Source organism: Canis lupus, chromosome 11, assembly GCF_003254725.2.
Source record: "Canis lupus dingo isolate Sandy chromosome 11, ASM325472v2, whole genome shotgun sequence".
Taxonomy (NCBI): Eukaryota; Metazoa; Chordata; class Mammalia; order Carnivora; family Canidae; genus Canis; species Canis lupus.
Window position 1 is genome coordinate 54,835,471 of NC_064253.1, and position 21,259 is coordinate 54,856,729.

The 21,259-nt window shown below is 50.9% G+C and overlaps 1 protein-coding gene across 8 annotated transcripts in view; it reads right to left on the bottom strand.

Moving 5' to 3' along the window:
- The window catches only part of CORO2A (coronin 2A), a 54,952-nt gene that overhangs the window by 22,862 nt on the left and 10,831 nt on the right, over nucleotides 1-21,259 (bottom strand). For 6 of the 8 annotated variants that reach the window (XM_025432492.3, XM_025432490.3, XM_025432496.3 and 3 more), the window contains one exon: nucleotides 4,101-4,301. In XM_025432492.3, coding sequence (XP_025288277.1) covers nucleotides 4,101-4,301 — 201 coding nt within the window. Of the gene's footprint in view, nucleotides 1-4,100; nucleotides 4,302-14,102; nucleotides 14,263-18,940; nucleotides 19,089-21,259 lie in introns of those variants that run through there. The other 2 variants (XM_025432494.1, XM_025432495.3) reach the window with 2 other exon arrangements.

Below are 21,259 nucleotides of genomic sequence, written 5' to 3' on the forward strand. Positions count from 1 at the left end.
CTACATCTCTGCCTCTCTCTGTGTGTTTCTCATGAATAAATAAATAAAATCTTTAAGAAAAAACAAAAAAGAGGTACTAGCAGAAGAACATAAATAACTCTAATGCAAAGTAATTAGGGTATGGATGGTATCCTAAAAAAGGAATATGCTGTGGAATATATCCTAAAAAGGAGAATATTGTGGAGATTTGGGAGAGGGAGAAAGGCTATTCATGAACATGGTACAGATTTCCATTTTCTTAGGTCATCTTTAACATTGGTCTTTCAATAATGCTCTGTAATTTTCTCCTTTCAAGCCTTGTTTATTCCTATATCTCCAATCTTGTTATTCCACTGCAAAATGTTTACATATTCTAGTGTTAGGTATATAAAAATGCAATTGATTTTTGTATTCTGATTTTTTTTTTATCCAGCCACCTTTCAAAGTCCCTTATTATTTTTGTAATAACTTGACCACATGTTCTTTTGGGCTTCTATGTAGGCAATCATATCTATAAATAAGAGTGGTTTTATGCCTTCCTTTTCAATCCTTACACCTTTAACTTATTTTTCAGCCCTATGGTACAGTCCATGACCTTGAATTCATTACTGATTTTGAAGGGCTGTTTCTAACATTCCATCTTTATGAATGTTTGCACCATATTAACAAAGAGATCAAATATCACCAATATTACCAATAATGGGACAAAGTGACAATATGTGTCACATGATATAATGAGCTGAAGGTACAACATCATTTGTTTAACATTCTTGCCCAAAACGTATAATATGCACCTAATCATGAGAAAAAAATAAAAAATCCAAATTTTAAAATGTTCTACAAAATATTTTTTCTTTACCCACTTAAAAAACGTCCGTATCATGAAATAGACTAGGAGATTTGACAACTAAATATAATGAATGATCTGGAGTTGGATTCTGGATCAGAAAGAAAATTTCAGCACATACACATATGGAGAGAAAGACATACAAGATATAAAAAGAAAATCTAGCAGAATGTTAACAATGGGTGAATCTAAATAAAAGGTTTTAAAACTTCTGTTTCTTAGGTTAGTGAAATTCTTTTTTCTGAGTTTGCTAAGAATCTGTATCATGAATGGGTATTGAGCTTTATCAAATGCTTTTTCCTGTATTAACAAAGATGACCATATGGTTTTCTCCTTTCATTTGTTACTATAATGATTTACATTTATAGATTTATTAATATTAGGTTCTCTTGAATTTCTGGAATAAATCCAACTTGGTTAGAATATATCTTTTTTAAAAAATTCACTGCTAGATTCAGTTTGCTAGCCATTTTGTATACATCTTGAGACTGTCATTTTCCTTTCTTGCTCTGTCCTCATCTGGTTTTGCAATCAAGGTTACACTGGCTTTTAGAATGAGGAGGGGAACAGTCCCTCTTTTCTTATTCTCTAGAAATGTTTGCAAAAGACTGAAATAATCAGTTCCTTGGAAGTTATATAGAAACTGCCTGTAAAACCACATAAACGTTGCATCATCTTTATATGTGTTTGTATGAAATGTGGCATATAAAAAAAGGGCATAAAATGTAAGTGTTTGGCTAAATGAATTGCTGGAAAATAAATTACCCATATATCTGCCACCCTCTCAGGTTAAGACATGAACTATTACCAACACAAAGGAGACCCCCCCCCCCCCACCATGGGACACTTTCCAATCATAACTTTTCCCCCTCCCTCAGGGGGCGATAATCATCCCGGTTCTCCTGGTAGTCCCTCACTTGCTCTTCCTTAAAATTTTTCTACTTATTTATACATCCCTTAAGGTAGAGCTCAATGTAGTCTGTATCTATCTTTAGGTGAATGGAGTGAGACAGTTTGTCATTTGTTTGGTATCTTTCCCTCAAAATTGTCATTAAGACTCATCCATGTTAGGGCGCCTGGGTGTGCAGTTGGTTGAGCATCTGACTTTTGGTTTCTGCTCAGGTCATGATCTCAGCATCATGAGATCAAGCCCCACATGGGGCTCCACACTCAGCAGGGAGTCTGCTTGAAATTCTCTCTCCCTCTCCCTCTGCCCCTCCCCTTTCTCTCGCTCTCTCTCAAATAAATAAATACATCTTTAAAAAAAGAGTCATCCGTGTTGTGGTATGTATGTATATATACTTTGTTCCTTTTCATGGTTATATATATTCCATAGTATGGACATATCATAATTGATTTATATAATTCTTGGACATTTGAGTTTTTGCAGTTTTATGACAATATGAACAACACTCCTATGCACATTGTTGTATTTGTGTTCTGGTGCACATAAACACATTGCATTGCGTGGACTATACCTAGTAGTGGGATCTCTGGGTCATGGGGTATGTGTATGTTCCTCTAAACTGTCACAGTTTGTTCCAAAACACGTGAGGCAGTTTACCTCATCACCAGAAGTGCCTGAGAGTTTACATTGCTCTGTATCCTCACCACCACTTACTATGGTTAGATCTTTCCATTTTTGCCAATCTGGTGGTTGTGGTGCTATCTTATTGCAGTCTACTGCTGAGATACTCCTTTATTCATTCATTCATTCATTCATTCATTCATTCATTTATTTATTTATTTATTTATTTATTTATTTATTTATGATAGTCACACAGAGAGAGAGAGAGGCAGAGACATAGGCAGAGGGAGAAGCAGGCTCCATGCCCTGGGAGCCCTACGTGGGATTCGATCCCGGGTCTCCAGGATCGCACCCTGGGCCAAAGGCAGGCGCCAAACTGCTGCACCACCCAGGATCCCCTGCTGAGATACTCCTGAATGAGAGCTTAAAATTTAGCTTTTGCTATTGCTTTCTTTCTTTTTTTTTTTTTTTTTTAATTTTTATTTATTTATGATAGAGAGAGAGAGAGAGAGGCAGAGACATAGGCAGGCTCCATGCACCAGGAGCCCGACGTGGGATTCGATCCCGGGTCTCCAGGATCGCGCCCTGGGCCAAAGGCAGGCGCCAAACCGCTGCGCCACCCAGGGATCCCTTGCTATTGCTTTCTAATTCAATTCCATTTGGATAGGAAACCTAGTCTCTGAGATTCCATTTTGTATTATGATCTTAACTTCTGAAGTCCTTTGTTGGAGCAGCAGGGGGGGTGGGGCATGGCTAAGTAGGCTGTTTGTTGTTTCAGCTGACTCTTATTCATGGGAGCTCACATGCCTGGTGATCTCAGATTATGAATTTCCCCGATCTTACTCTGCGGGAGTCCTGTCCACATGGGGGATGCTTTCCTCTGGAGAAACTTCCCATCTGCCTCTGCTAAGAACCAGAGGTGCTACCAGCTGGGATCCCTTGAGCCCCTTTGGAGGTTCTGCTTTGAGCCAACTCAGGCTTGGTATCCTGAAAAGGTCTGCTCTTAGGTTAAGCTATATGAAACTACCACTTTTGGGTTAAAAAACTTTTTTTTTTTTTTTTTAAGATTTATTTCTCTGACAGAGAAAGAGGGCACAAGCAGGGGGAACAGCAAAGGGAGACAGAGAAGCAGACTCCCCGGCCCTGAGCAGGGAGCCTGAAGTAGGGCTTGATCCCAGGACCCTGGGATCATGACCTGAGCCGAAGGCAGATGCTTAACTGACTGAGCCACGCAGGCGCCCCCAAAACTGTTAAATATCAGCAAATGCATATGGTCTAACCTATACTGTTAACATCTGCCTGCAGGACAAGTTGCTTCCTTCTGCTTGCTCACTGCTTCCGTCTCCCCAGTTAGATTTTTGACTCCAGATTTGTTTCTTTTTGTTGGGGCGGGCAGGTCGCTTTGGTGATGTCCCCAATGCCTTGCGAGCCCAGCAATGCATTACCAATTATATTTTATTCAGGAGTGAGTTATTTTGCAGTGGGATGGAGGGGAGGTCTTAGGAGTAGCTAGGCAACTGCTAGAAGCAGAAATCCCAGGATAGGTATTTGTTTTTTCCCAATGAGGAAACCAAGGCTCAAAGAAGTGAAAGGACTCAGGTCACATGGCTGGTAAGAGACAGGGATGGGATGTGAAGCCACATGTGAGACCAGACACCCAGGCTGCTTCTACTCCCCCTCTTTCTGGCGCGGCCTCCAGAGGGCTGTTTGGGGTGTTGAGGCTCAGCAGGGGCATGAACTCCTTACCTGATGCAGGGGAATGACGAAGAAGGCCCCCCCGCAGGAGCACTCAGTCACCACTGCAATGAAATAGGGGTTCACAGCGCAGAAGTGATTGTCCTGGACGCTGTGGGTGATGGGCACCGAGTCGTAGCAGTTCTCCTTGCTGGCTGGTTTGCCAAAGACGTGGCGGAACTTGGAGCTCCGGTACTGGGGATGCCATGACATCTGCGGGGAACAAACAGGACAAGAGGGGCATGAGATTCCCTGGCATGATAGCGGGACCCTCGGGGAGTTCACCTTGAGGGGGCAGGACCAGGGCAGCGGTCGGTTCTATATGCATGGTGCACTATCAAGGACACCCCAACAAACAGGCTGTAATTGTGGCTCCTTCTATGGATCTGGCGAGAGAGTGCAGGATCATCACTGACCTGTTTTCTTGTCATCCCTTCAAGTATTCAACACAAAAGGCACAAACACTAGAGAGAAAAACTCACATCTCCTCCCTATCTGCCCACCCCACTCAGCCCAGCTATGTGGGTCACATTGTGTCCTCTGGAGCCAGCCTGTCTGGCTGGGCTCCAGTTCCAGCTCTGCCTCAAGTGACTGGGTGGGCAAGTGACTTAAGTTCTGAAGCCTCAGTTTTCTCATCTGTAAAATGGGGATCACAAAATCTTCTGTTTCATAGACTTGTCATGAGGACTAAATTATAGGTCCCTTGATCTACAGTCATAATTACTACCACTATTATTATCCAGGCATCTCGAGCTTCCCTAGCTCCTTATTCAGCCCAGTGCCTGGCACTAGGGGTTTGGAGAGCATAAGCATGAGCCCAGCCTTACAGGAGTGAAGAATCCTATGAGTGAGGCCACTAGGGGAAGGTGGGCCCCTGGCACCCAGTGTATTATAGATAATAATAAAGGTTTGTACATGGCAGTCGGGGAGGGCTTCCCAGAGGAAGTGACATGTGAGCTATAATTGGAAGGATGAGTAGGAATTGGCCATGTTGGCAGGACAAAGGTAAGATGGGGGGAAGATGTTCCAGGCAGATGGAACAGCCTGAACAAAGGCCCTGAGAGAGAAGCAAATGTGGAATGTTTGGGAAATTACATGTGATTTAGTTAGATTAGCAAGAAGATGTTAAAAAGAAAAAATATATATATATGTATATATATATATACCCATACAGTTATGTAAATGCGATGATGTGAGTGAAGAGAACACAAGCTGGAGGGAAGGCAGGGCTAGATCATAAATGGTAGAAGAGGGTCTTCACCCTATGATTGGTCAAACACATGATACCATGTGGCTTCTCAGCCCTGTTGCTGCCCAGGTCAAACCCTGATCCTGGCCTCTGACCCTATCGGGCCTGCCCATCCATGCTCCTCATCTAGGCCAGAGAGATCTTCTGGACACCAAGCCTGGCTGTATTCTTCACCCCACCCCCAAACACACACCTGAGATCACCCTTGGGACACTCTTGATTCACTGCTGCCCTGTAGGAGCAAGGGCAAACCCAGCCTGGATTCAAGGCCTTCCAGTGGGGTCCCCCCCACTAATATTCCAAGATTCACCTTTTCTTGCTCATCTTTTAAAATGTACTTTCCAGGGGATCCCTGGGTGGCGCAGCGGTTTGGCGCCTGCCTTTGGCCCAGGGCGCGATCCTGGAGACCCGGGATCGAGTCCCACGTCGGGCTCCCGGTGCATGGAGCCTGCTTCTCCCTCTGCCTGTGTCTCTGCCTCCCTCTCCCTCTGTCTCTCATGAATGAATGAATAAATAAATAAATAAAAGCTTTTAAAAAAATAAATAAATAAATAAAATGTACTTTCCAGATCAAGAAGCTTCTAGCTTCTCTGGTACCTGCTCTTGCATTTCCAGTCCTCTGGGCCTTCGCCCTTGCCTTCCCCTCTGCTTGGCCTGCCCTTTCCAGCCCCGTAATCCCTGCATCTATCTCCACAAGCACAAACCCTCCCTTCTCCAGCTCCCAGGCCCCTCCTCCAGAGTCTTTCCTGACACTTCAAGTAGCAGAGCTCTCTCCTCTCCTCCCTCTGCCCTCACCAGCCTGTCCCCTCCCTGCCCTCAGGCCTCTGACCCAGCTGGTGCCTCTGATTCCCGAGTCTGGTCAGGAACCTGCTTGCAGCTTCCTCAGAGAAAGGCCTGGGGCTCTGCTGTGGAAGTGCCTGGCACAGAGCTCTGCCCACCCCAGACCCTAGGAATTTCCCAAGGGCAGGCATGTTGGGCTGGGCACCCACAGTGTCAGGATAAAGAGGGCACTTGCTTTGTGCTCAGTTCAAAGTCACAAGATTAGACTGTTGACCTCAAGAGGTCACAGTGATCGGGGTCCGACCCAGGAGCCAAACCCTCTACAAGAAACCCACCAGCCTCCTGGGACAGGTCTGTCCCATGAAGCTCAGATGTTTCAATTCACCTTTTGGGAGCTGCATTTGCCAGAGCTACAGGAAGTGGCACAAATGTAGGGACAGACTGACTAATTAATGTCCGTCTGATCCCAGAAAGGATATAAGAAGCCTTACAGAAATGGAGAGCACACAAGATAGAAGCAAATGGGAAAGCCATGGTGAGGAAATGGGGTCAGAGAGAAAATGCAGGAACAAAGAGATCGTCTGATATTCCAGGGGGTGGGGGGACTAAGCTACTGAATGTGTGCTGTCAGGCCCTCCACACAGTGGAGGTGCACCTAGACTTGGGTCTGAGCTTCCTAGTGGCCAGTTCAATAAGGGAAACAGAATCACAAAGGGGATTTAGTCGTTGTGTGTAAGATACAAGCTATCACTTGCTAGGGAGCTGCCCATCTTTTCTTTACTCTGGGTCCTGAGGGAAATGGGTCTGGGGGTGGGGGTCTTAGAAAAAAAAAACAGTAAAGACCAAGAGGTCCTAGGGTCTTGGTAATTAGATGGCAGGTGAGGAGCTGCCTTGGGCTGGGGCTGAGGTAGGAAAGGAGGGGGCAAGTCAGCAGGCTCAGCCCCAGGGCCCCCCAGCTCTGCCTCACTTTCAGCAGCGGCAATGGTGTGGGGGGGCACCTGTCTGTGGGCAGTGGTGATGCCCATCAGACATTCCATGGCTCCCCTCATGTTCCAGCCTCCTTGCCTTTGGGCAACCCCAGTACGAGCTCTAGCCAAAGGATCAGGGGCAGCTGCGATGTGTGCCCCTTCCGGGCTGAAGCATGTAAGCCCTGCCTGTGACCCTCCAGAACTCTCATCCGTGGCCAAAGGGATGAGAAGGCCACGTGTTCTGGATGATGGGGCTTGCATCATCCCGGGCCTCCAAGAGATGGTGTGGAACAGAGGACCTCCCCTCCCGACACGATGGACAGGGAAGTAAACTTGCAGAGCGAACCGCTGAGCAAGTGGGGCTGTTTGTCACAGAGGATAGCCTATCCATCCTGACTGACGCACTGCCCGGTGCAGCCGCAACCGGCAGACGGGCAATGGCTGGAGCACAGGAGCGTGCGGGCGAGTGGGCAGGGGGGGCAGGACCCAGACCAACCGGGAGCCGGGTGCAAGAACTTCAAACGCTGAGGGCAACAGGGAGCTGTTGCAGGGATTAAAACCGAGCTCACTTTTATTTTTTATTTTTTTAAAGATTTATTTATTTTTATTTATGATAGTCACAGAGAGAGAGAGAAAAAGAGGCAGAGACACAGGCGGAGGGAGAAGCAGGCTCCATGCCGGGAGCCCGACGTGGGACTCGATCCCGGGACTCCAGGATCGCGCCCCGGGCCAAAGGCAGGCACTAAACCGCCGAGCCACCCCGAGCTCACTTTTAGGTGGAGTCCCTTGATTGCCAAGAGCAAGACTGCACAGAACAGGTGAGAGGTGAGAATCACCTGGGGGAAGGAGGGCAGAGGGGAGAGAGGAGGGGGGACGAGGCAGTGAGACGCCAAGGAGGGGGAAAAGCCAGCGTCCGTGTCAAGTGCCGTGGGCCGTGGGGTAAGAGGGCAGGTCGTGGCTGCAGAGACCAGCATGACCCGAGCAGCATCAACACTCCTGGCCACTCCGGCCACCCCCCGTGCTTTCTCCCTTCACGGCCTGGGGCCTGACCCCACACCTGATGGGTGGCTCTCAGCCCGGGGTCAGGGTCAGGAGGCCCCCGGAGGCCTGGTCGGTGACTCCTTCAGCTCAGTCACTCCACGCCAATAACAGCTCACAGTTTTGGGGGGCTCGCTATGTGCCAGGTGCCCTTGTCAGTGCTTGCCCTGTATCAACTTACCAGGTGGGGGCTACTTTGCTCCGTTACAGATGGGGGGCTTGAGGCGGAGAAGCGAAGCTACCCACCCGAGGTCACACAGCCAGTGAGATGTGGGGCTGTGGAGCTGGGGGCCGAGCCCAGCCCTGCCTCGAGAGCCTCCAGCTCCAGGTTCTCTCAGGTGACAACCATGGTGAAGCCTCGTTCACACCCAGCACACGCTCCATCTCACCTTAGCCCTAAAGGGAGGGAGGCATCATGACCACTACACCCCTACTTTACAGAAAAGTAAAACGAGGCTCAGGAAACGAAGTGGACACCTTCCAGAGAGAGGGCTGTCTGGAGCGCCTGGGAGGCTCAGTCAATGAAGTGTCTCTTTGGCTCAGGTCATGATCTCAGGGTTTTGGGATCGAGTCCCACATTGGGCTCCCTGATTAGTGGGGAGTCTGCTTTTCCCTCTGCCCCTCCCCCTGCTTGTGCTCTCTCTCTCTCTCTCTCTCTCTCTCTCTCAAGTAATATATATAAAGAAAGAGGGTGGAGGCTGTTGGCCTCCACTGATGAGGCCAACAGTTGCATAAAAGTGACAGAAAACGAAAACTGTCTCAGTGACTTTCTGTCCTCTTGCCCCCAACTCCACTCCTAACTCGGCCCCACCCTACCCTGCCCTAGCATCTTATCTCCCCTGCCAAAGTTCTTCCAGACCTGTTGCTGAGGAAGCAAATTTACAGGAGTGGGGAATAGGGCCAAGCCAGGCAGGCCTTTTCTCCCTCTGTACGTGGTAAAGGAATATGCACACATATATGTGGGTGAAGTTTGTGCAAATGTTGTGTGCACTCTGTGTGCAAGTCTGTGCATGAGCACTGCAATCATCATCTGGGCCCGTGTACTCCTGTGGGTGTGCACGCACCCCTGTGTGCATCTGTGCGTGCACGTGTGTATCCGTGCATGCATGAGCTTAAGGAGTCAGCGTTTCAGAGAACAGGAGCTTTGTTTCTCCCACAAGCAGGCACTTGCCTGGAACTTCACACTGCAATGGGGCCTTGGCATGGTGAGGGCCCTCGCCCATGGGCTGGGCCAGAACGGCCGATCTGGGCCAGGTTTATCCCACGCCAGCAGTCGTATCCTGCCCCGTGCCATCCAGCTGGGCCCACATCAAAGTCACAGCATGCCTTCTGAGGCGTGGCAGGTCAGCCCGCTGGGGCACGAAGTAGGGGGTGGCATGGCTTCTATGGCTGCTCTCCCATGCGTGTTTAGTGGGCCTGATGCCATGGGATTAGGCTTTGTGGGCTGCAAGCTCCCCACCCTCCCCAAAGATTTAGTCATCTCTGGGTTTAATGTCGCACTGAGTTTATTTCTTAATGCCTGACCGTAGAATGGCTGTCCCATCCCTTCTAGCTCCCCTGCCGGGTAGGTGGAGATTGTTGTTGTCGCATGTGATGAGGGCAAAACTGAGATGCCAGGGAAGTGACTTGACCAAGACCATATTAACAGGAGCAAGGGAGGTGGGGAGCAGAAGCCATGGGTTGACCTGGAGGCCCCTCTTCCTGCTATGTGTTTCTCTCTGGGGTGTGTGTGTGTGTGTGTGTGTGTGTGTGTGTGTGTGTGTCTGAGGGAGAGAAAGAGAGATACACACAGACACAGAGACTTTCCTGCATGCCCCCAAAGCCTGTCTTCCAGCCCAGCCCTGCATCATTGCAGGACAAGGTTTAGCTGTGGGGTGAATGAAAACCAAACCCAAACTGGGTGTGGTATAAACCAGCATAAAGATTATTCATTAATTGCCTGTTCCTGGCCTCAGGGGAAGCATGACATTACCTAATTTGGTATGAGACGTCAGGGATGGGTAGGGGTCTGGTGCTGCGGGCTACTATCGTCCCTTTGTGAGTCTGTAGTTCCTCATCTAATACTGGCTGTTATATTTTATTTGTTCTCTTAAAACCTGACCTCGTGGCCAGTGAACTGCCCCCATACGTGCCTCGGGAGAAGGTCTACACCTCCTCACTTTGGTCAATGCAGTTAATAGAAGGGAATCAGAACCACAGTTTCCTAAGCTTAAGACATGAAAAAAGACTACCATACAAGTAAAGAACACTCCGAAGGCGAAGGCGAACCACAAAGAGGAGGAGTTAACATGACAAACACCTAATTATGGGTGGGTCCCTCACCTTGACTCCAGTCCTTGACCAACTATTATCCATCTTAGCGCTTATCCTGATCCTGATCTTGGGCTTCAAACTTGACAGGAAAGTTTCTTTCTCTTTCGTCCTGAATCCTTACCAGGACCTCTGATACGCCCCAGAAGGAGGCAGCTATCTGGCTCAGAAAGCAAAGCCCAAGTGAGGTCCAGGCCTCCTGCTGTCAAGACACAGGTCTCTGCTTAACTAGCCATTCCCATGGAGGCTTCCTTTCTCACCAGGCAGAAAGAAGGAACCACAGGTCTTAGCGACTTCCTGCTAGTGAGAATTTTATCCACAGTCCTTTCTGCTCAGGCGAGGCCAGGCCCTGGTTTACTTGCCACTTCTTGGCACTAAGTGACTATTTTTGCCCTCCACCGTGTCTGGAGTGACACGGTGATACGCAGGGACCTGGGCCTCAGGGTCTCACCCCACTGGCTTAGTTTGCTTCCCTCCTTCAAGAAGAAGCAAGATGAAGAGCAAGAAGAGGCCTCTTCACTCTCCACAGAAGCAGGGGACCATCTGTCCTGGTTTGCCTGGCATGTGGGAAGGGAAGTGGCGAGGGGGCAGGATTTCCAGGGCTAAAATAAAGTCCCAGACAAATAGGGCCAAGTTGGGCACCCCACCAACCACAGAGGTCTCCTGAAAACTGTTACCCGATTCACACACAACGATTCTAAGTCACTTGTAACCTTGACTCTGGCAACTTGCTCTAGAATTGACTTCCTAAAAAGCCTCACATCACGAACCAGAGCATAGAATGTTCCGAAACAGAAGAATACCAGGTTTGTAAAGGGAGGGGGATCTGGCTTAATTCAATCAGCAAGCTCCATCTGCTATGGGCTTAGTGCTTATCCTAGACCAGGCCCTGTGTTGGGACCCGGGTGCAGGGCCAGGGCAGGAGCAGTTCAGTCACTGCTATCCATGTGTTTACACCTCTCAGGGAAATGGCTGAGAACAGGACGGCAGGAGATGGCATGATCCCAGACCGCTGAAGCACAGACTGTGGGGCGCGACTCCAAACACCCATGAGAATCAGTTACATCAGATCACTGGGTGTGGGACCCCCGCCCCAGCTCAGTCTGACATGGGGCCCTGTGGCTTCTAAATCAAAGTCAGAATGAAGTAAAAGGAAATAAAATGTACAATGCAGCTCCTCCATCACATTAGCAACATTCCAACATTAGCAACATTCCAAGTGCTCAGTAGCTATTGGGTACCCAGCAGCCACATGTGGCTACTGGGTACCCAATTAACAGCATAATTACAGAGTATGTCCACCACACCTGTGTGACTTTGGGCAGGCTTTTTAAAGATTTTATTTATTTATTTGAGAGAGAGAGAAAGAGAGAGAGAGAGCATGAACAAGGAGGAGAGAGAGAGAAGCAGGCTCTCTGCTGAGCAGGGAGTCCAACATGGGGCTTGATCTCAGGACCCCCAGGATCATGACCTGAGCCTAAGGCAGATGCCCAACCGACTGGGCCACCCAAGCGCCCTTGGGCAGGTTACTTAATGTGTCTATTTCTTCACCAGAAAAATTGGGCATAGTAACAACTAACAGCTAACTAATGTATGAAGTATGCTCCATGTACTAACTCAATCCTCACAATAATCCCTAAAATACTATTATCACCTCCTTTTTACAGATGAGAAAACGGGGGCCCAGAGAGGTTAAGCAACTTGTTCAAAATCACCACTTGTAAGACAGGTGAGCTGGCATTTGAAGCCAAGCTGTTGAGTCCTGGGTCTCTGCTCCCTCACGGAGCTGCCTGGACAATCAAATAAGATAATCCACACGGCATGTGGAATGATGCTGGGTGCACACTTATTTGCTGTTAAGATTGTCGTGGTCCCATCGTTTACAGGACGCTAAAATTTGATTTAGTATGTGTCAGGTATGTGTTGAGGGCCCAACATTTTGGAGGTCTGAGTGAAAATTCCAAATCAGGAAGTGCAAAGCAGCCCACTGGGCACAGAATTCTGACCCCTGGTGCTTACCACGTTGATGGAGGGAACAGACAAGCATCCATGAAACGCTAACCAATAATCCCTCTTGGTCAAGAAGAATCCGAAGGTTGTATGTGTGCATCTCTGTGGGGGGGCCCTTGGGGTAGAAGCTGGCTGCCTAGCTCAGCCCTGTGATGAGGGGACTGACGCTCTTGCAGGGCCAGGGTGTGAGTAGGTGTGGTGGTGGGCAAGACTGGGGAAGCCCTTTGGTTTCCTCTACTAGCACAGCCCAGGCAGGAGAGCAGGGACACAGCCTCAGGGCAACCATCCCCCAGGCCTCCAATGCCCAGGCCATATCAGCAGTGGGGGCAGAGGCACCTGCAGCCAGCAAGTAAAAACAGCCCTGTCTCCAGGTTTTCTCTGCCGTGGGCCCTCTTCTCTGTCCCCATCTCCCTTCTTCCAGGTCTCTGGTCCTTCTGGTCTGGCACAGATGCCTCCCCGCAGGCCCACAGGAAATAGAGATTGAGTCAGAGACAAAGCCAAGAAATTCCTCTCTCCTCCTGATGAGATTAGGCCCAAGGGAGGGCCTCCTCCTGACATCTGATGCTGCCCAGAGCCAGGTCCCTGGCACCCAGGAGGGGCAGGGCACCTCCTGTGATAGACGGCCTGACCTCCCCTGCACCACGGCCCCCAACTGTTCTCTCCCCTTCCCTCAAGCCTTGCAAAGTCTGGGCAGCCTTTTCTCTGGGAGACTCCATTTCTCCCCCATCCCAGCCCAGAGCTCCTTTCCTGATCTCTCTCTGACACCATCATTTCCCTTAAGACTCACCACCCTAGGTCCCCTCTGTCCTCAGGGGCAAGCCCTCTGCGGGACTTGGGTTGTGGGGCCCGGCACTCCCCCGGCAGTCTCTCCTCTCCACAAACTCATCCTTTAGCCAAAGTGGTTTATCTGCTCTCCCCTCAAAGCATTGTTTTCCCAGGTGCGTCATCTTTGCTCATGCCCTCTTCTCTCTGCCTCCAAGCAAATCAGCAAACCAGGTAAGGACTTAGCTGGGCTCCTAGGATGCTCCTCTCCCTCCACCGTCCTGGACCCAAGAGAACCACCACCAGGGAGCCACCCCGGAGCACTCTCTAATCCTAGGAGGATGCCCAGGGCAAGGAAAGAGGAGAATCAGGATCAAATCCTGGACCTCCACTTGTCTCTGGGCCTCGCATCTGCATCTGTAAAAGGGTACCCTAATATCTGCCTCACAGAGGCTTGCCGAGGATTGAACAAGATAATGGCTGTAAAACACCTTGCAAGACTCTAGGACCAAGAAAGACCTCGGCCGTGGCTGCTTTCTTCCCCGCTCCGGTCCTGCTGCCCACGTTCCTGCCTGCTTCCCTCTGTCCATTCATCCAGCCACCCACCTATTGGACTGCCGGGTTCTCCCCTCTGCTGTGCCCACTCGTGTCAGATCCCACAGGCAGGTACCCAGGGGGAGACCCACCTGGCTCCTGGATTGGTTCCACTCACGCCACCTGAACCCCCTCTCTGGGCACCAGGAGGACCCCCACCCACCCCCGCCTGGGCCTGTCACTTTCATAGCAGACAAGCCTGCTGCTCAGGTGAGAGAGTCCTGATTCTGACACCAATTTGCTCCATGACCTTGGGCAAATCTCATCCCCCCTCAGGTTTTCTCAGGCAGGTAATACTCTTACCTTGCCCAACTGTTAGGACGGTCCACTGAATGCTCTGCAGCCCACACGCACCAAAACCCGGAACCGTGAGGACGACACAGCTGTCTACCTATCGTCTGTCCCACTCCTCGGAGGGCTGGTGCCCTTGTGGCCTTGCTTCTCTGGAGACACAGAACACAGCTTCTTCCTGTTTATTCCCCTAAATTAGGCCCAGACTAACACTTTACAGAGATTTATTGCCCCACAATCTCCTTATCTCAGAGTTTCAAGAGACAAGGGTCACTGGGGACTTTCTAAAGCCACCACCTTGGAGAGGCTGAAAATCTGAGGTTCCACTTCCTCCTCACCAACCATTCCCCAGTAGAGCTTCTGAATTTGTCTTTGGACCGAGAGGGCCCCTGAGCCCTGGACAGGGAGAGTGCTTGGCTCAGCATTCCCCAGCGACCGGAAGCCCTACAGCTCCACTTCTGAGAATGGGCACCTGCGGGGGGGCCTGCACTCTGTCATCTGTGGGTCCCTACCTCTGGCCAGCAAGTCAGCTTCCACCTTGCCCTGTGGCGGGGAGCTTGGGCCCAGAGTGCCTTCAACCTGCATTACTGGGGCCCTCCCAGAGCCCAGCCTGTGCTGGGCACTTATGGGGGACAGGCGAGGATGACGACCGTGGCCGGGGCTGCTGACCCTCAGGGGCTCAGGTTGATGGGAGAGGCGGACGTGTAACCAGCGAGCTCAGTTCAGGGCGAAGGGGACTGAACAGGCTGCAGCAGGAAGGTGGAAATCCTGGGAGTGGGTGAGAGCCTTGGGGCAGGTCTGCTTGAGGCCAGCCTGCAAGGTGAGGTGAAGGGAGGCCCTGCAGGTGGAAGGGGGGTATGGTGGAGGGAAAGGGAGTGAGACACATCCAGGGAACCACGAGGGTCGGGTCTGGCCGGGGCCTGGGCTAGTGCAAGGTTGCCGTGGGGGCCCTGCAGGCTAGGTGCCAGCCCGGGCTCTGATGCTAGCTCAGGACTCGGCTCTTGAGACCACGGGAAGATGTCAAAGTGTGTAACCTGAGGTGTGGCCAGGTGAGGGCTGCCGCAAGGTGGCCCCGGCTATTGGGTACTTAGAATGCTTGGCCGGAGAAAATATTTTCTTTCCTCAACTTTGGGCTTGTATCCAAGGAAGAACTAGGGGGGCGAAGTGGGTTCTGTTCTGTGCCCATTCCAGCTGGCTGGAGGGGGGAGCTGTGGGGCATGGTGAAGAGCTGGAGGAGGAAGATTCTGAGGCCTTCCTTGTCTGTGCTCAGGAGGAAAAGCGTGGGCCTGATGAGGGGGAGAGGGGCAGACCTGGGCTTTGCTGACCAGGAGCCAAGGGCTGACCTGTCTCCACAGGTCTCGGCAACTAGAGATAGCCGTGCAGCCGGAGGCCTGGCTCCTGGGCACATCTCAGCAGCTGGGGTTCCACACCAGAAAAGAGTTTCCTCTTTTCCCTCAACCCATCTCCCTGTGCTAAGAGTCCCCAGATGTGACTGAGGCCTGCCTGCCTGATTTCTGCCTGATTCCGGGCAGCCGGCATTCCCACTCCACCTCCCAGCTCAGCCCTGCACACTGGGGTGGGGGTGGGTGGGCTGGGGTGGGGGGCTCTGGGCAGCTCCTTCTTGCTTCTCCCTCCCCCGCTTAGGAACGTGGACACAATGCTCAGCCTTAATCAATGCTTTACCTAGTGGCTGCAACAGCGACCCCGGGGAGGACGGCGAGGCTACTGCCTCCCCATTTCCAGCCTCCCAGAGCTGCCCCCCCTTCCCACCCCGAATCATTTGTTCAGACTGGGCCTGTGGGCCAAGCAGGGCAGGAGGCCCAGCAGAGGCTGAGGAGTACAGGAAAGATGTCAGCGCTCCAGGCTGAAGAGGCCCTTCTGGCCCAAGCCTGAGCCTCTGCCAGGACTGGTGACAATATCTCATTTACATTTTGCGGGAAGCTTTCCAACCCCAGGTCTCAACCTGAGAGGGCACCAGAATCACCCACAAGGCTCATTAGCTCCCAGATTGCGGGGCCTACCCTACACTTTCTGACTTAGCAAGTCAGTAGTGGGGTCCGAGAACCTGCATCTCTAACAAGTTCCCAGGTGACGATGGTGCCGTTGATCTCGGGACCACCCTGAGCCACCGCTCTGCACCCCCGCTCTATGATTTGCAGAGTCCTTCCTGTCGCCCGCTCGGTTTAGGTTTCACGTCCACCCTGGGGTGGGGAGAGTTACCTCCGTCTAACGGACGTGGCGGGCCGTGCTCAGCTCCGAGCAACAGAGTCACTTTTCCGAGGTTACACAACTGCTAGGCGGCAGGAACCTGTCCTCCAAAAGCTCCAAGAGCACGCAACCACTTCCTAACTTGGGGCCGCTTGGGGCTGTGCTGCTTGCCATTCTATCCCCCAAACAGTCTCAATATATAAACATGGGCTCAGGCCAGCCCTGGAGAAGCAGGCGGGTGTTCGGATGCCAGCCTCACTGTCCACACGGCAGGTGTCCAGGCCAGGTGGCCAAGACACAGGCTTCAGGTCAGAGGCCCAAATATAAACCCAGACTCACCTTCTGCAGATCTTGGAACCACATGGGCACCTACCACTTACCAGGTTGCTATGCAACAGGGCCAAGGCTGAACACAGCAGCTAGCCTGGCACGCAGCGAGACCTCAGTTAGCGGCAGTAACCAGTGAGGGATTTGGAGAAAGATACTAAACCTTTCTATGCCTCGGTTTTCTCATCTGTAAACTGAGGTCAACAACAGAACCTAACCTGCAGGCAAATTGTAAGGATTCAATGAGTTTGTTAACTCAAAGCAATGCCTGGCAGGGGGGGAGCTTCTACACATCGTGGTCCTTTTTGTCAAGCATGATAATTTCAGCCCCGAACGCACATCTTTAATTCATACATGTCAGCAAAAGCATTAAAGAAGAGAACAGGCTACTGTGAGATCAAAATTTCAAAATCATGGTGCTGCTGGTTGTACAGTCGTGCGAATGGACCCCATGGCACAGAACTAAAAGTGGTGACAATGGTAAATTTTATGTTATGCACATTTTGTCACAGTAAAAACGGAAGAAAGGAGCTAGCAGCACCTAGGCATCACGGCCCCCTTAGGCAGGCTCCACCTCTGCTTCTGCTCCCCCTTCCAATCCCCCTTTACTCCTGGCTAGTCAGGGGCTCCCCTGCCTATGCCTCCCTCAGACAGAAGGGGCGCCTGGGGTGAGCACCCTCACGACTTTTCCGGGCACTGTTGGGAGGGCCGGGAGGGCCCTTCCCTGGACAGAGGGATGACTCCTCCCATCCATCTCCCTCTGGCTTGCTGCCCCTCTGTGGAGCAGGCTCTGGCTGCTTCTGGCGAAGGAACAGCCCCTTTGGGAGCAGTGTCTGCTCACATGGACTCCCACTGGGCTCAGCTGGGAGCCCTGCTCTATGCAGGGAAGGTACATCGATGTTCTGAGACCAGGGGCCCGGCTCCACTCTGCTTGGCCCCCATTTGCTGTGTGACCCTGCTCAAGTCATTGTCCATCTCTGGGCCCCAGGCCCCATCTGTACAATGGGAATGTGCACCTCTGTGCGCCAGCCTCCTGAGGCTTTAGGGAGGCTCTGAAGGGAGAACGGAGGCAGATGTGCTTTGTTTCTTTATTCTGTGACCACATGGAGACACAGCAGAGAAGGTTACAGACACAACCAGGGCCCACCTGCAGGCCTCAGACACCAGTTTCACCACACCCTCTGGCTTATCACCTTGGGCTGGCTAGCCAACCTCTCCGGGCTTCGGGTCTTGTCATCCTAAAATAGTAAACGAGTTCATATATGACAAGCACTTAGAACACTGCCTGGTACATGGCAAATCCAAGGCAAATTCAAAATAAATAATAATAGTAACTTCTACTGAGTACTCACTGTGAACTAGGCACTGCTCTACGGTATGTAACTATATTAATGGATTGAAATGAACATTTAGCAAAAATGCATAAGGTGAACGGGGCTTGGAGATCAAACCACAAGCACAAAGTGTCCATGTCCTTTCTTTCTCTTCCAAGCGGCAATACTTAAAGATCTAAAGATTTACGGGTGGAGTGGATCGTCTGTGCTGGGAGGCACCCAAACTCCCTTAACGGGTAGGCAACAGAGAAAGCCTTGCGCTCCTCCCCCCCTTCATGCTGATTTAGAGTCTAAAGCTCTAATTCTTATCTAATCTAATTCTCAGCCAGACACACTAACTCCCTCTCCCAAATGATCTTATTACATCTGGGGCAAAAAAAAAAAAAAAAAGAAAGAAAGAAAGAAAGAAAGAAAGAAAGAAAGAAAGAAAGAAAGAAAGAAAGAAAGAAAGAAAAAGAAAAAACAACAAAAAAACAGAACAAATGCTTCAAGACTGCCCAGGGTCAGGGCCCCAGGTGGGCATCCAGCCCAGCTTCCTGTCCTCCTTTCCACGCCACTCTGAAAAGTCTGAGGGTCTTGGCTTATATCAGTCTAGTGGTGGGAAGCTCACTCCTTCTGGGGGACAGAGCAGCTCAGCTGTCAGACTTCCTCCTTCTACTGAGCAGAAATCCACACTTCCCCTCCTGCCCTGCCTCCACCCCTCGTCCCTAGAGCCTCACCACCGCATCCACTGCCCCTGCCACCCCACAAACCTTCAGAGATCTGAGGTCCCTGACCCCATGCCCCTGCCATCGATCCACTCAGGTGGGGGACTTTCTTGTGTGACTAAGTCTCCTTCTTCTCATTTTGGTTGCCTCCCCAGAATGTTCCAAGCTGTCCCCATCTCTCACCCACGTTGGAGCCCAGGTCATACACAAACCCTCCAGATGGGGGCTGAGAACCACTCAGTAGAGCATGTCCCCCAAAAGCTCCCAGACTCACTTCTTAGAATAGTAGTAGCACTGGCCAGACCCCAAGATCTCTCAGAGGGTGCAGAAATGAAACTGAGTCGGCTTGTCCGGGGACATCCATAAAGGGCAGAACCAGGAACGGGATCTGGATTTCTGGCATCCCAGCCGGGGAGAGTCCTCTAAGACATGGAACAAAGTTTCCTTTGATCCTGTGCCTGGATACAGTACCAAACATTTTCTCCTTATCTGTGCTGCTGCCCTCAGAGGGACAAATTCCAAGCATGGCTGGGGAAGAAGTCTTCTAATTGTGAGGCTGGGGGTGGGGAGGGTCATTCACCCTAGCTGGACCCCCCTGAGTCTGAGACCTTTGAAAGGTGCGCTGCATTTCTCCAGACTGTGGTTTAGGCTGGGAAAGATGGGGCTCCTTAGGGTCGGGAGCAGACCCCAAGCCTTTGATGCTAGAAAGGTCAGCACGGCCTCAGCCCCACGATGGGAAAGGTGAATCGGGGCACATCGACTCACCCTTCATTTTTCCACGTCTCCAGCTGGAGACCGACACCCGTGCTGGGCTCTGTGGGCCCAGACATCACTGCCCCGGGAACAGGTAGAGAAATGGAGAAATCACACCCCACTTGAGCAAAGTTTGATTACAAACGCAGTGATTTGTCAGAAGGGGCAGCTGCATAGAAAAGGATCAGGAGGTTAAAGCAGGGGGACTTTTTTTTTTTTTTTTTAAATCATTTACTCCTTCCAAAGAGAAAAAAAGAAAATGAGTCCCACCCTGTCAATATTTTATGTTTTATACAAGTAACTATCATCAGGGGCTGCGAGGCATAACATACATCTCCACGAGGTGAGATTCATCATTAACCAGAGTGACTTTAAATCTGTATTTCAAATAGCGTGACCCCCTCCGCAATTTAAAAACATCTTGGGCTGACTTCTTATCAGACTTGATTAGCTTGCCATTGTTTTTTTTCCCCCCTTGTCTTGTGGCTGCTGATGTGATCATGCTGGAAATCCAAGTGTTCGTTCCTTGTCCCCTCGTACTGGTATTATTAGAACCCCTAACGACCCACTGTTCAGATAGGAATCTTCTAAAACCACTTGCCCATTTTGTGAGGATTAGCTCAAACTGGTTAATATAATCCATAAAGCCAATCTGGATTAATTAGTCTGGATTAACCTGATTAACCGGGTTGAATTAATTGTACTAAACTCCCGAAAACAAAGAGTAGGGGATGTCCTTTGTCATCCTTTCTCAGAGTGCTTTCCCCTTCTCCCCAGAGACTTCTGGAGACGTGAGGCATGAGGCCATCTGACAGCCTGAGTGGTGACATTGGGTCTGCACCTGCCAAACGTGAGCAAAGCTGCATGATTTTCTCTTAGTATTTTTTCCTGCACCCCAACAAGTGTCTTGCACACCTCACTTTGGAGGCCACCAGAACAGAAGCTGGGGAGACTGTCGGGATTTTCAGGGTGCACAGGCTGGTACAGATCATTTAATCTAACACTCTCACTTTTCAGGTGAGGAAACAAGGACTCGGGAAGGGATGTAACTTGTCCAAGGGCACTTGGCGGGTCAGTGGCAGATCCCAGAGAGAACACAAATCTCTAGTTCTTGATGCTCAAAACCAGCTGCTTCTGTGTCCCCACCACTGTCCAGCCCCTCACTGGGCTGTTCCCAGGTCCCTGCATGTCTCAGCCCTCTGCAGCCATATCCCCTGTGCCATAAGTTCACAGGCTAGCTCTGAGGGTGGCTGTGGGTAGCATGCATGTGTGCATCCCAGTAAAGTTACAAGTGCTATCAGGACATGGAGCCGTCACTAGGCCATGGTTCCAGGAGTCTCTCTGCTTCACTCTGAAGCCTTGGCTCCTCATCTGTAACATGAGGACTAATCAATCCCAGCCCGAGGGCTGTTGTTTGGGTACCCCTGAGGTCTTGCCGGTATCTGCGGGCTGGGAAGTAACCCCCGAGGGGCATTACTGCTGTCCTCACGCTCTGGAAGGTTCTGATTAGGGCAGGTGAGATCTGAGGTGCTCCTAAAGCCTGGGGATTCTGTGACTGCCAACCATAGCCCTGGATACTGCAGGCCTTAGAACCCCTGCAGCCCAGTGGTCTCCCCCACTGTGCTGGCCCAGGCCTGGTGTGGTGGTGAACAGCTGTGGACATGCGTCCTGGGACTTCTGAGGCATGCCTGAAGTTCTGCTCCCATCCGCACAGCTCTACTCCCCCCTGCGCTAATCCTCCTCATCTCCCACATCCTACTTGCCTCCTCCAGGCTGTCCTTCTAATCTCTGCAACTGACTTCTAAACTGAGTCCCACTTGGGCCACGAGACAGAAGCAAC